The sequence below is a fragment of the Physeter macrocephalus genome, chromosome 4, assembly GCF_002837175.3.
Source record: "Physeter macrocephalus isolate SW-GA chromosome 4, ASM283717v5, whole genome shotgun sequence".
In the NCBI taxonomy this organism is placed as follows: Eukaryota; Metazoa; Chordata; class Mammalia; order Artiodactyla; family Physeteridae; genus Physeter; species Physeter macrocephalus.
Genome location: NC_041217.1, coordinates 81018023 through 81031872, shown reverse-complemented (window position 1 = coordinate 81031872; position 13850 = coordinate 81018023). Strand labels below are relative to the sequence as shown.

Sequence of the window (13850 nt, the reverse complement as noted above, 5' to 3'; positions counted from 1 at the left end):
ACAAGCAAATATTAGGGATTTATTCAAAAAGGCAAGGCTATGCAAGGTTCTGGGGTCAGCACTTCCTCTCCCTTCTGCAGCTGGAACCACGTGACAGGCACCAAGGAGGCTCACAGCCCGACACTGAGGCCAGAGGAGACCACAAAGGGTGCAATTACTCAGCGAGGCAGGCAAGCGAGTCCCTCGGCACTTTCCACAACAAGGGTTCACACAAAATGGGGTCTGTGCTTAACCTTCCATTAACCTGAAAATCCACTTCAGCAGAACAGCCTCTTCCCTGGCATCTCGTTGTCCAAGTTTAGGCTCTAATTGGCCAAGGAACTGTCCCATCATTTATACAGTTCACTTGTTCCAAACTGGTTCCACACAGACTCCGTTATGGGGTTAGAAAAGGCGAAGGATAAGCCCAGACAGACACTGCCATTTCATAACCTCGCGTTGCTGAAAATAACAAGCACTGTGACCATCTGCAGCGGTGGAGCAGACCGGGTTGGGCAAACATCATGGCTGTGAGCAGGCAGAAAAATCCTTTTTGCGAGGTGTTCAAACCATCTTTGCAAAGTGGGTGGGCCAGAAAGTCAGAAAAAAGTCTTTGCAAAGTCACCTCCCATCCAGCCCCCACCCTTCGTTGCACACATGCCTGCGCTCTCCTGCTTGGGGCCAGGCAATGGAGGGAAGCAGGAGCCAGGGCCACCCTCCGCGTGCTTCCAACCTAACCGGAGACAGGTACAGACACGGAGGAAACCGTAAGAGCAGCACTAACTTGCCCTCTCCCCCGCGTTAGGGGAAGGGCCTGATGAAGGTGCGTGTTTGCAGAACACCCCCTGACTAAGGCTCCCCAAATGAGTGCATCCTCGTCACCTGCTGCGAGAGAGACTCCGCCTGCCTGCTCTCGTGCGCTCCAATCCAGGGCAGGGGGACAGGGTCTGGGTCAGGGAAAGTGTCGAGGCAGGAAGGACAAGGATTCAAACCTTGGCTCCATTCACTAGCTAGGCAACCCTGGGCTGATCACTTAATCTTTCCTGAGGCTGTTGTGAAATTCTCATAAAATAACCAACCCTAAGCACCTAGCACAAAGCAAATACTCAGTAAGTACCTGTTATTTTCCCTTTTGCCTCTGAGGTTCCTTGTCTGCAAACGGGGGTGGGGGGGGGCAGTGGTACCTTGTTCACATCACTGTTGCAAGGATTATAGGTGATGACATTAAGAGACGGAGCTTTCTGCAAAACAGTCTAGTTGGCCTGCACACTTCACAAATATCAACATCTTCACACACATGCGCACACACGCGCGCACGGCTGGGGAACTATCCTAGATTAAAGGAGTCTAAAGAGACATGACAGGGACTTCCCTGGTGGCGCAGTGCATAAGACTCCGTGCTCCCAATGCAGGGGGCCCAGGTTCGATCCCTGGTCAGGGAACTAGATCCCACGTGCATGCCGCAACTAAGAGTTCGCATGCTGCAACTAAGGAGCCCGAGAGTCGTAACTAAGACCCAGTGCAACCAGATAAATAAATAAATAATTTTTGAAGAAAAGAAACTGCCAAATTATTATAAATAAATAAATAAATAAATAAAAATTTAACAAATTTTAAAAATTAAAGAAAAATAAAGAGACATGATGACTAAATACAATGTGTGACCCCTGACTGGATCCTAGAAGGAAAAAACACTATAAGGGGTGTTTTCGGGACAACTGGGGAAATGCTAGTACTGTCCTATAATCACGTCAAATTCCCAGAGTCTGATTACACTGTTGTGGTCGGGTGGGACAAAGTCCTGATCTTCAGAGATACACACTGAAGTATTTAGAAGGAAGTATCCTGATGTTGGCAACTTACCCTCAAATGGTTCAAAAACAACAAAAAATTACATACAGAGGGAGAAACAAACGTGGTAAGATGTTAACAACTGGTCATCAAGCAAAGGGAATACGAGTCTTGCAACCTCCTACACATCTGAAATTTCTCAAACTGGAAAGTTGGGAAATAAGAGCAGCCGGGCCGAGGGCTCAGCGCACGACACTTCCTGCATCTCTGCGGGTCTCTTCAGCCGGAGCAAGCATGGGGAACCCCGGGACCCTCACCTGGCTGCAGCACCCTGATCTCCAGCAGGTTGGAGGTCCTCTCGGCCAGCCGCGTCCAGCTGTTGTTGTAGTTCCTCCGCCATAGCTCTGCCACACACTGGTACTTGCCCGCCTCCGTGTCGCTGGCCCGGCTGATGCTCAGCCGGACGTTGTTACTGGACTCAGCCTTTTCAATGGCCGTTCGGGTCCGGAAGCTGGAGGACCTGTCCCCCCACTGGACTCCTCCATCCCGGGTAAAGGTCACCAGGTCATGGAACTCGGCAGTGCCCACCGGCTGGAACCGCCACGTCACTGACACGGGGACCCGGGCGGGGTAATGGGGTTTGATGATGCACTGCAGGTCAAAGGAGTCACTGTAGGTCACCCCCGGCGTGCGGGAGATGGCAGTGACTGCAAAGCCCGTTTCTGGAGAGAGAGCAGAGAAACTCAGGCCAGAGGAGACACTTGGCTTTCTCAGGGCCATGTGACACGGTGACAGGGCTCCTGGCAAAAGCTAGCAGGACAGAGCAAAGGCTCACACATGGGGCTCTTTGGATGCCCAGGCCAGTATTACTTTTGCTAGCGTGTTGACACACAAACCCAGCAGTTCACAGGACCCCACAGAAAGAGGCCGGCGGCAATCCTCCTTAAGCAGCACTAGCAAACCCTTCCCGATGAACCCTCACGTGGATTTGTGCTGGATCAGTCCCACTCACAGGGACTGAGTGCATGTAGGCGGGGCCATCCCTAGATATCTTGGGATTCTGCGCTGAAACAGGAGAAAAGAGCCCCAGGGCCGATTTCCTTCATCACACTCAGGTGGATGCACCCTGCCCCAGCCGGGATGGCCCCTGTGCCTGGCCCACCAGTGCGTCAGTGCTGCAGCAGGGGAGGCAGGTGGAGCGGGTGCCTGCGCTCCCCGGGCTGGGCAGCGCCGGCTTGCTCTCCAGTCCCTCTTCCACCTCCCCATGGAATCCGAGGGACCCACAGCAGAAGGGACTGACCTTCACCAACTAGGACCTGGGGTGAGGTGGGGCCCTGCAGGTGCGCTAGGCTAAGTCTCTCCATATTCCAGCATCACTAATCCCCAATACCGACTCCTCAGTAGAAGTGGTCAGAGTCCCTTCAGCCTTGAAATACGACTGACTGTTAACACGTTCGTTATGATCATAAAACTGAGAGCAGCCAGTATTTCCTGAGCACTATGAGCCAGGCATGGTGCCAACTACTTGGCTTTCAACACACTTCACTGAATCCATCACCCCTTTCTTACAGATGAGGAAACTGAGGCCCAGAGAGGGTAGATAAATTGTCCACTATCAAGCTGCCAGTAAATGGCAGTCACGCTACAAATCGGTGTGCCACTGATTCCGGGGGACTTATTAGGTTGCTTTACTCCCAGGAAGCATAAGACAGTGGTTAAAGGCACAGACCCTGGAGCCAGATGCCCAACTTTGGCACTGTCTAGCTATGTGACGTTGAGCAAGTTACTTAACTTTCTCTCTGCCTCTATTTCCCCATCTGTAAAATGGGTCCTTGTGAAGATTAAATGAGTTAGTATTTATAAACTACTTGGAATAGTACCTGACACACAGTATATACTATATTTTGTTAAATATGTAGTTTGTTTAAAAAAAATAGACATAAAGGAAAGTACTTTAAACTTCATAGGTAAAAAACAAGGCACCGAATGAATCTTTCGGCAGAGCCTGGCCAGAAGAGCCCCTTGGTAAGCTCTGGCTATGGGAACCACAGACATACGGTGAATATGAAAACACTCAGAGGACAACCTGATGCTGTAAAATTACTTCTAACCCTAACCACCCCTCAGACATTCCTAGCCTCACAGGATGGGAAAGACTCCCTCTGCTGGACGCCCAGGACTTTCCTCACAGGTTCCATTTCCACGTGTCCACACAGGGTACTGAACGGAGAGACATGGGGAGTGAGCTGACCTGGAAACTCAACCACTGGATGAGGTTTCCAGAGACAGAAATCTGAATATGGGATGATGAGTGCAGAAAGCAGGTCCACCTTTGGGATTAAGCTTATGGAAAGTAAAAATAATTCTAATCTGGGGTGAAAAAGGACTTTGTTGGGGGCAAAACCACTTGGTGTTGCCATCTTTACTGGGGTAAGATGGTCCAAAGCACCACCAGCCCTACCTATGAGGAAGGTGGCAGCATGGCCCCAGGGGTGGGATGCAAAGTCACTGAGGACAACTGATGTCACAGCCTCTTAACAAACAGAAACACCTAACATGACAAGTTACCTCCCCAGCAAAGTAGCAGACTGGTCTTTTAATATACTGATTCTATTAGGCAGATAAATGTTGATAGAAGCCTCTTTACCCTGTGAGAAGCAAATCTAATATTCTTTGGTTTTAGCAAATTTCAAGGTGTCTTTTAATTTCATGCTAATCAGGAAATGGCTTTCTTTGGGAAGAGCCTTATAGAAGAAAAGGTAAAAACACAGGCTTTGAAAAAAAAAAATTTGAGAGAGATTGCTGGTTTCCTGGGTTCAGACTGTGCGTCTGTCCCTTAAAAGCCATAGTCCTGGGCAAATTAGCCAACTTGTCTCACTAGTCTCCTTGTAAAATGAGTGTCTATCTGTAGGCTAGGTGAGGATTCCAAGGGACAATTAAGCTTAAGTGCTTGCACTCAGCCAGGAAGGGTAGTAAGGGCTAAATAAATGGCAAAAGGTGATTTTCTACCCTTCTCTGCCCTGCTCTGAATTTTTAGGAGGGCCGAGCCCCTGGACAGGAGGGCCTGGGGTGCAGGAGGGAGAGGATTTGCTCCCGCTCTTCCAGGTTCATTTTGGCAGTGGCCTTTGTTCCTCCACCTGGGGCCACCACTCCCCTGGCCAGAATCCTTACAACTTCACTCCTACCACCCAGACCAAGGAGTAGTAACAGCGCTCAGCTGTTGCCCATCCCCAGGGCCCACCGTGGAGAACCACTGTTGGTTCCTTGAACCCCATCCACACCTCCATAAATACTTTCTTCAAGCAAACCCTTTGGAAGCTGCTGTCTATCTCCTACAAGAGTCTTGACATGGGAGCATCTCCCCAACGGTCCCACGAAAAGACTGCCGAGCTTACTTACCGAGAGCCGTGATGGACACGTGGGTGCTGGCCCGGCGTTCCCCCACGACCTGCCACTCGCCATCCACTGCCCGCACCCATTCGGTCACGTGGCATTCGTACTGGCCCTCGTCCTCCCTCCTGCTGTTGAAGATGCCCAGGCTGAACGAGTTGGGCTGCACCTGCTCCATCTGGACGCCCCCAAAGCTGCTGCGCTCCCAGTAGGACATGCCAGGCTGCACGGTGCCATCCCGGTCCAGCCACATGATGTTGCTGCGGCGGTTCTGCCTGTCCACCAGCTGCCAGATGACGGAGAAGCGGCCTAGTGGTCTACCCGCTGTGCGGATGCTGCAGGAGAGGTGTAGATTCTCACCCTCCAGGACGACGCTGGCATTGCTGGCCACCTCCACCGAGATGCTGCTCTCTGTGCAGAGGGAGAGAGTGGCACGCTGGGGCTTTCTGGGCTCCACTGAGCCCTTCCCACTGACATCAAAGGAGCAGGGGTACAAATGTCACTCTATTCAGGTACAAGGGGACCTTGGAGGATGCAAGCACTCCGACACTTGCTGCTGCTGCAAGCCCTGGCTGGTTCTGGGTTTCGCTCCCTGTGATTTTAGATCTGATAACCTAGGAGGCCCTTTACTGGATACAAAGATAACGTGCGGGATCATGAGTGTCTAAGACCTGAGACTGAATCAGAACAGAAAGACATTACCCTTAGGGCAACAAAGCAATTCATCAGGCCCTCCATATCCACTGGTTCCACATCCATGGATTCAACCAACCATGGACAGAAAATATGCCAGAAAAAAAAAAAAAAAAATCCAGGAGGTTCCAAAAGGCAAAACTTGAATTTGCTGTGCACTGGCAACTCTTTACATAGCACGTACACTGTATTAGGTATAAGTAATCGAGAGATGATGTGCATAGGTTATACGCAAATCCACTGCCATTTTATATAAGGGACTTGAACATCCGCAGATTTGGGGCCGTCCTGGAACCAATCCCCCTAGGAATCTGAAGGATGACTGTAATGTGTTCAGCAGGGTTCAAGAATTTTTGACTTGGATTTTCAGTAAGTTGAATACCTTGAAAATTCTACTTCACCGCATCTTCCCATAATTTAGGGCTACAGCAGTCAAGTAAGAGCTGAACATCCATACACGCCATTTGAGTCCTTCAGGGCAATATCAGGAGGTAGAAAAAAAAAAAAGCGACAGGAAGTATTTGGAGGACAACACGTGCTTGCTTGGGTGTGGGCAATAATGGAGCACAGATGGCCTCATTTCACAGTGTGTGTGGGGAGCAAGCTTTCATACTTTCATTAACACACAGGACCAGACCAAAGCCGGCGGCTCGCCTTCCTGCTGCTGTCCACCTTCAGCCCTGGGGTTCCATTGCTCTTGACCTTGACTTCCTGCCAATCAAACCCTGGGATAAGGATTCCTCTCTCCTTCGCTCCTCACTTAGCTATATGAACTCCCTCAGCGGAATTATTTAAGCTCTACATGCCTTCTTCTCTGAGATAGGGAGAGTGCTACACTGTGCAGCTTTTCAAAGATTAAAAAGTAAATGAGACAATGTCTATGAATCACCTAATATGTAGGCTTTCAAAAACTGGTTACCATGATCATAATTAATTTTACTACTCCCATTAACTGTTTTTATAAAGAGTGTGGATACTTTATTCTATCTTAATTATGCTTAGATTATTTTGTAAAATTATCTATAGAGCTCCAAAAGCCCTTAAGTATTAAAAAACAGAAAGTACCAGACTAATTCGGCTCCAATTTTCTGGGCACCATCCACATGAAACACATACATCAATTTTAAATCAATCAGTAAATCAAATCCCAGATTAAGAGGCACACCCAATTACTGAGGGGAAAAGCATACCCACGACCATGCATTTGAATCAATCTTTTCTCCCGTGTGTTTCCCCCACAGGCAGAAACACGCAAAGATGAGCACTGAGCCCAGGCATGGAGCTCTTGCTATAGTGAACATGACTGCCACCCATTCTGGATTGGCTTGTTTCACATGAAAAAAGGTCCGGACAGACAGGGTGGGGAATAGGAATTTTCCCAGGAGCCATACCTAGATGAGTCAGGAGATGACGGGGCTCCTGAGTAGCTACACCTGTAGCAGTAGTGGCTGAAAGCAAGGATTTGGAGGCAGGCAGACCACGCTCAGGCCCAGGTCTACTGCTTCCTCACTCTGCAATCTTGGGGCTCTTACTTAACCTACCCAAGCTTCCATTTCTTACGTGCAGAATGGAGATACTAAGAGTCCTACTTCTTAGGGTCACGACACTGAGAGTATTAGATGGGGTAATTATTTTTCATCATCATCATTAATAATAACAATATTCTTCTTCAGATTAAAGACTCATTAATGACTCACTTCCAGCGTTATCAATTCAAAGTGAGGAATTAAAGAAGGGCAACTTCGGCATCAATGGAAAAAAAATCCCTTTGCTTGCCTTAAGCGTAAGAATGACTTGCAGGACATCACTCCCACACCCTACTGCCACCCCAATGGGCTCTATCTTTTATAAGCCCTGGCTTGTTTGTTACAAGGGCTGTTGTTTGGTGCTCTGTTACTTGAGCAAGCCTGGAAAAACTACGCAGTTAGATGTGAAACTACAAGAAGCAAAACCATTCCGCAGCCCAGGCAAAGGCAAATGCAGACACAGTGCTGACTGTCCGTTAAGACTGTTTACAAGTGTTCTCAGGCCTGAGAAAAGGCAGCCAACAATTTAAAACTCTCTGGATTAAAGGACAACTAGGACAGAACTAATGAGAAGCTCAGTGCACGGTTACAAACGAAATTTCACATCAGGAGGTTGATGGCGGAGCACAGGCTAAGCGCAGAGCAGTGAGTCTGGAGTTAGAAGCAAATACTTCCAGTGCGATGCAAGCTCCACCGACCACTATCAGACCGGCTCAGCCACTTCCCTATATGGTGCTCTGGCCTCTTCATTCACAGGATGAACAGAATACCGGCCTCTCCAAGGATTGGAGGGGTGGGAGTGGAGAAGGAGATGATACACGCAGAAGCACTTTGGGCTCTTGAGAGGAAAAGCGCCATTAAAATCCGAGTTTTTATTATCACCATTACCGATGTGATCACTGTTGTTCTTTGGTAGACTTACCCAAGTGGCCTTGGGGCAGGATCTGGTGGTGCTGGGGGACTTTAACTACCCAGTTATCTGCTGGAAAAGCAATATAGCAGGCCACAGATCATCAAACAAGTTCTTGGAAGGGGATGGAGGAAATCTCTTAGTACAAAAAACAGGGGAGTACACAGTGTGGCTGCCCTTCACTGGATCCTTATAGAACAATGAGGAATTAGTTGCAGATTTAAAAGTAGAGAGACCGTGGTTAAGGCAGGCACAGTCCGACAGGAAAATACTAAAGAGAGTGGGCATCCAGTTTAACAAATTCCATTCTACAAATATTCAGCAAGCACCTACCCTACGCAAAGCACCATGCTAGGCATTGCAGGGGGAAACAGTCTAAGAAAGAAAAGAATTTCAAGATAATGAGATGTGTGTGAGAGAGATTTTTTTTTTAAAAAAAAGCACAAAGGAAAGTCATCCTGTTGGTGAGAAAAGAAAAAAAGAGTGGCAAGACCCCTGTTGTCTGTTTCCTTTCTTCACACTTGAAACTATATTAAATATGTAAAAGTGTAAATAAAAATGAAAAGGGAATCATTACAGGGCTAAGAGAAAGAACAGCTTGAGCAGTGGAGAAAAAGGTTAAAGGTTAGTTTAAAAACTTCACCATCTTGCTTAAAATCAGGGCATTCTAAGCGTTCTCATTTTACTAAAAACAAAACTATGAGAGAAATGAGATATTAATGAGAACATCCTGATACTATGGATAATTAAACACCCAACATAAGCAAACACAGGCAGTCCCCCGAGTCCCCAGTCCTGACTGATACCCACCCAGACAATGCCAGCTACAAGGAGGCAGGGAGCCCACCTAAGCAGCCTTGGAAATAAGCTAAGCTTTAAAAGCCTGTGCTCGAGGAAGATGTGAGAGGTCTCATGCACTGACTTTTAAAAACCCAATTCCGATAGGGGATAGACAATTAGGGTAATGCCAATCCCTATACCTTCAAAACCCAGAGAGCAAATCTTTCTTAATAATGCACTTTAGCATTTAAAATCCTCCCATAAAAGACCAACCCTCTTAAGTGAGATTTCAAGACAGGCATCCACCCACTTCTTCTGGGACTTAATTCCCACACAGGAGGCAAACAGCTGTCCTGGATTCCTGGTTGGCCTCCAGGCTGAGCTGGCACTGCAGGCGTTTACACAGAGCTGCTAGCGCTAGGATCTGCCATACCCCTCTCCAGCCTGCAAACATACACCCGACGCTCTGCCTACCAGGGTGGGGGGGGTTGCTAAGTGTGGGCAGGTGAGCTGGAGAAAGGAGAGGGGGTAACAGGTTTTCTCTGCCAGCTCTGATTGCACCTGCCCTGCCCTGCCCTTCCCTCTCCATAGCTCTTCTCCTCTCCCCCGACTTCTCTCAGATGGTGCTAGCTACTGAACCAGACCAGCGGGAGGAGAAGGAAGCAGCACATCCCTCCACTTACTGATGGGGAGGACGATGATGGGGATGTTCTTGGGACGCTTGCTCTCCTTGTCGATGAATTCCCCGGTGACTGTTTTCTCTCTCTCTGTCACACGACAGTTGTATTTCCCACTGTCCTCCTGGCGGAGGTGGTAAATCTTCAGCACGAAGACACTGTCGCTCTCCTTGGCCACTTTGAGTTGGCCCCTGGCCTCCCGATGGGTGAACTCACTGTTGAGGACTGGCACAGCGTTCGGCCCCATGCTGGCAATGAGCGAGCTGTTGAAGGCCCAGGAGACGGCAAAGTAACGGTCGGGAGTGTTCTGCCCCTCCAGGATGCACCTGAACTCCACCGGTTCACCTACCGTGTACAGCCGCTTCTCCGTCTCCAGCCGAACGGTGAACTCTTTGTCTGAGAAAACAAATAACAAGACGGATGCATTCTGGGTGACCGAGGGCCCCAGCTCTCCAAACTGCATCAGCAAATTCCCACCACCCACACCTTCTCACCAAGCTGACTGCTGGGGAAGGCACCTCCACACCTGTCTTGAGAGAAAAACTCTCGAATATCACAGAGAGAACTCAAAGGTAGCCAGACCCAGAGAGTCTAAAGGGCTTGTTATCCCAATCAAGTCGACAGGGCTCTCTCTGCAGCGTATAATGCCCTAGGTTAGACTCTGAGATCCGCAAGCAATATCACTCCTAATTTCACTTGCACAGCAGATTACAAAGGTCCATCTTTGATCTATATGCCCAGAACTCCATTAAAGCATCAGGATTACAAATATTTTCAGTAAATATTATAGACATGACCCTGCTGAGACTTGTGACACAAATTACCCAGTGCCCCAGGTGCTGACCCCAATCCAAATAAACATTCTTTCTATCTATCTATCTATCTATCTATCTATCTATCTATCTATCTATCTATCTGGAGAGAGAGAGAGAAAGATGTCCTCCACCCCCAAGTGAATACTGGAAATAAGACACAGGTAAGAAAATCCCTAACAAAACTGCATAGGAAAAGTGAAAACTAATTAATGTCTTTTCACTAATCTATCACCTGTCAGTCAAATCTCTAGAAAGATGGAGTGGGAAAGTACCTACTTCCAAGGACAGCCAGATGACCTCTGAAATGGTCAATGAACCCAAGCACCCTTCAAAGAGCTGGGAGTTGAACCAGGCATTGGGGGCGGGGGGGCGCGCGGTGGTGATCAAAGAAGGGCTCATTGCCACTAACTGTCCCACACACCATGTAACGGTGCACGGTGACTGTCAATGCCGTGAGATAATGATCGTATCTCACAGGCACCCGTGGCAGAAGACAAAGGAGTGAAGGGTCCTGGAAAACAGAGTCACAGAGTCTTGGGTGGGAGAGGCTGCAGGTATAAGTACTGCCCAAGTCCTTCCCCTCCCAGTTCTAGCTCTATTCCTCTAAAGAAAACATTGACTGGAGAATCGCATTTACAGGGATGTTTGAATTCCTTGTATATCCATTAGCTCCAATCTCGACTGTCTTCCCCACACTGGCATTTCCAAGCCGTTACCACTATCTTTAAGTGGTATCTTATCTTTAAGGCCCTTGCCCCATTCTTATCCCCCTATCCCATGCATTCTTCAAGCAGATGAGAATCCTATTTCCCTAAAAAACACAGCAATCACAAGAGTGCTGCTTCCACGTTCCTATTCTCCAGCTCAAGTTTGGCTTTGTACCCACCTCTTCCTCAGGCTCTCCATCTCCTCCCCTCCCACATGAGCCAGTGTCTTGCCCCCAATACCCATTTTCTCCAGTGAATCAGCTTCTTCCTTTATTACCCAAACTTCCTGACAAAGCGAAGTACCCTCAACGACTCCAAGGGCTCACTTCTAAAGTGACAGCTGCTGCCTCAGCTTCCCTTCCCAAAAGAACAAGCTGAGAGACCTGGATTTCACTCTCAGCCTCTGCCTAGCTGCATACACCCACGTGGGACAGAGCCCATGTCATTTGCCAGATACTGGCTTTCTGGTCAACCAGATTACAGTAATCTATACCTCAACATCAGAGATTTTAGGAAAAAAAAAAAAAAAAAAAAGCACTTCTTCCACATAAATGCCACTGAAGACATGCAAACAGGTGCCCTAGACCTCAGACTTCCCACTTGCTCAGAGTTAGGCTGGCTGCAACAGTGGCTGTCTTCTTTTGGCAGCCAAAGAGTCTTCTGATCTCACAAGAATCCCCCCATGGCTTGGTGAAGCCTTCACATTCCCAGGTTGAAGATGAGATTCAGGGCAAACCATCCTCTTTTCTGCACAGCCATTTGCCCTTGCTATACCCAGTCAATTGAACCTCCATAAATCGATTTATGCTTTTTCCAATACCCCCTCACTCCTCAGCTCACTGAAATTTGGCCTTGGGCCTTCTCCCACACTTCACTGACCCAGCAAATATCCCCCATGACACCCCCTGCCCATCACAACCAAAGGCGTTTCTCAAGTATGTTTTAGCCTCTGGACCAGCTCTCCTCCCTTGGGTCCATGACACCATCCCTCCTGCTTCTTCTCCCACCGGCCTGACCACTCTGTCTGTCGAACCTGCTCCCCTGACCACCTCTTACTGCCACAGTTCTCCTGGGCCCTCATCACTCCCAAGCTCAGCCTCTGAGTGCCACGTCTGATGACATGCTGGGTGCTTCACATGCTGAGCATCTCTATGAAGGTCCGCTTGCGGGATGGACTCCTCGACCAAAATTTACAAGAACAAATGCAAAGACACCCAGTGCTGCCACTGAAGGGGAAGCAGAGGCTCTCAAGCAAGACTTGGCACATTGCCTCATCCCTCCTTATCACAGTTCCAGGTATCCCCCGGAGCCCCAGCCTCGGATTCCTCCTTCCACAATACTATCCATTCTGTTGCCTCGAGCACCCACTGCCCGCTTCCTAGGTCACTGCCACTGAGCTAGCCCTGGCCCTATCAGCCCTTCCCTACCTGGTCTCCCAACTTCAGACCCAACCTGTTTAGTCAACACTAGGTGGCCTCCATGGTTGTTCCCTTCTAAAACCCAGGTCTGATTGTGTCACTCTCCGCTTAAAAATCTCTATTCCCTCCTCCAAATGTTGGCAGCAGTGATTTTCAAGCTATGCTCAGGCGGGGCGCTAGCGGGGAGACCTTCCTTTCCTCACACAAAGTCTTTTGCTGTCCAATACAGGAAACATTTGGTTCAGGCAAGGGGGGAACACCGCGGCCCTCATACGCCCTCCTCAAGCACCCCATGGCATGCACCCATGCACACGAACACACACACGTGCCCACCCACAAGCGACCGCTCAGGCACCTCTACAGGACTCCTAAGATTCCAAGGAGAACAACTTGAAATGCTCAGACCACAGAGTCAAGGCCAAGCTCACATTGTAGCATGTGGGCTTCAGGCCACCTTTCCTATCTCCTCTCACCACTCCTTTCCGGAACTCAACATCTGCTCACCCTTGACTTCTCTGTGCTTGTCAAAAAGGTCAAACAATTCTGTACCTTTATGCTTCTCCTCCTGATGTCTGTTCAAGCTTCAAGACTCAGCTCAAGTCACCAAATATGTTGGTTTTCCTGAATTTTCCTCAACCACCCAACCCAGGGAAAACGTTGTTGCAAGAACACTTTACATTCACCATGTTCCCAGGGCACCCTTCCTTCACTCAGCCACTGGCTTTCACATCTGTAGCTCCCTCAGTGCAGGGACCAAGCGTTATTCATCTCTGAATCCCCGATGCCTATCGCCACACCTGCAGCGTTGCAGAGACTTACTAAATGTTGACTGAAATCATCTAAGAGAAGGGCAACATTGGGGCTACAACCACTGAACCAGAATAGCACAGACACAGAGTGAAGTCATCGACTTTTTTTTCACCTAGTTTTCCCTTTGCTGGCTTCGTCTGGATACATTTGCTGGGCAAATTCAGAAAAATCCTCATTCCAAATTGGTAAGATTAAAATAAAGAAGATTAACTGATGCAACCTAATTTGAAAGCGCTAAGACTTAAAATTTGGCCCAGATTTTTTTTTTTTTTTTTTTTTTTTTTTTTGTGGTACGCGGGCCTCCCTCTGCTGTGGCCTCTCCCGTTGCGGAGCACAGCCTCCGGACGGCCAGGC

General features: G+C 48.7%; 1 protein-coding gene across 1 annotated transcript in view; it reads right to left on the bottom strand.

Annotated features, from left to right (window-relative positions):
- IGSF3 (immunoglobulin superfamily member 3) overlaps nt 1-13850 on the bottom strand; it is a 98211-nt gene that overhangs the window by 18441 nt on the left and 65920 nt on the right. The window contains exons 5-7 of the mRNA XM_028488963.2: nt 9753-10142; nt 5170-5571; nt 2088-2492 (exon numbers count right to left, since the gene is read on the bottom strand). Of these exons, the coding sequence (XP_028344764.1) occupies nt 2088-2492; nt 5170-5571; nt 9753-10142 (1197 nt within the window). The remainder of the gene's footprint in view (nt 1-2087; nt 2493-5169; nt 5572-9752; nt 10143-13850) is intronic.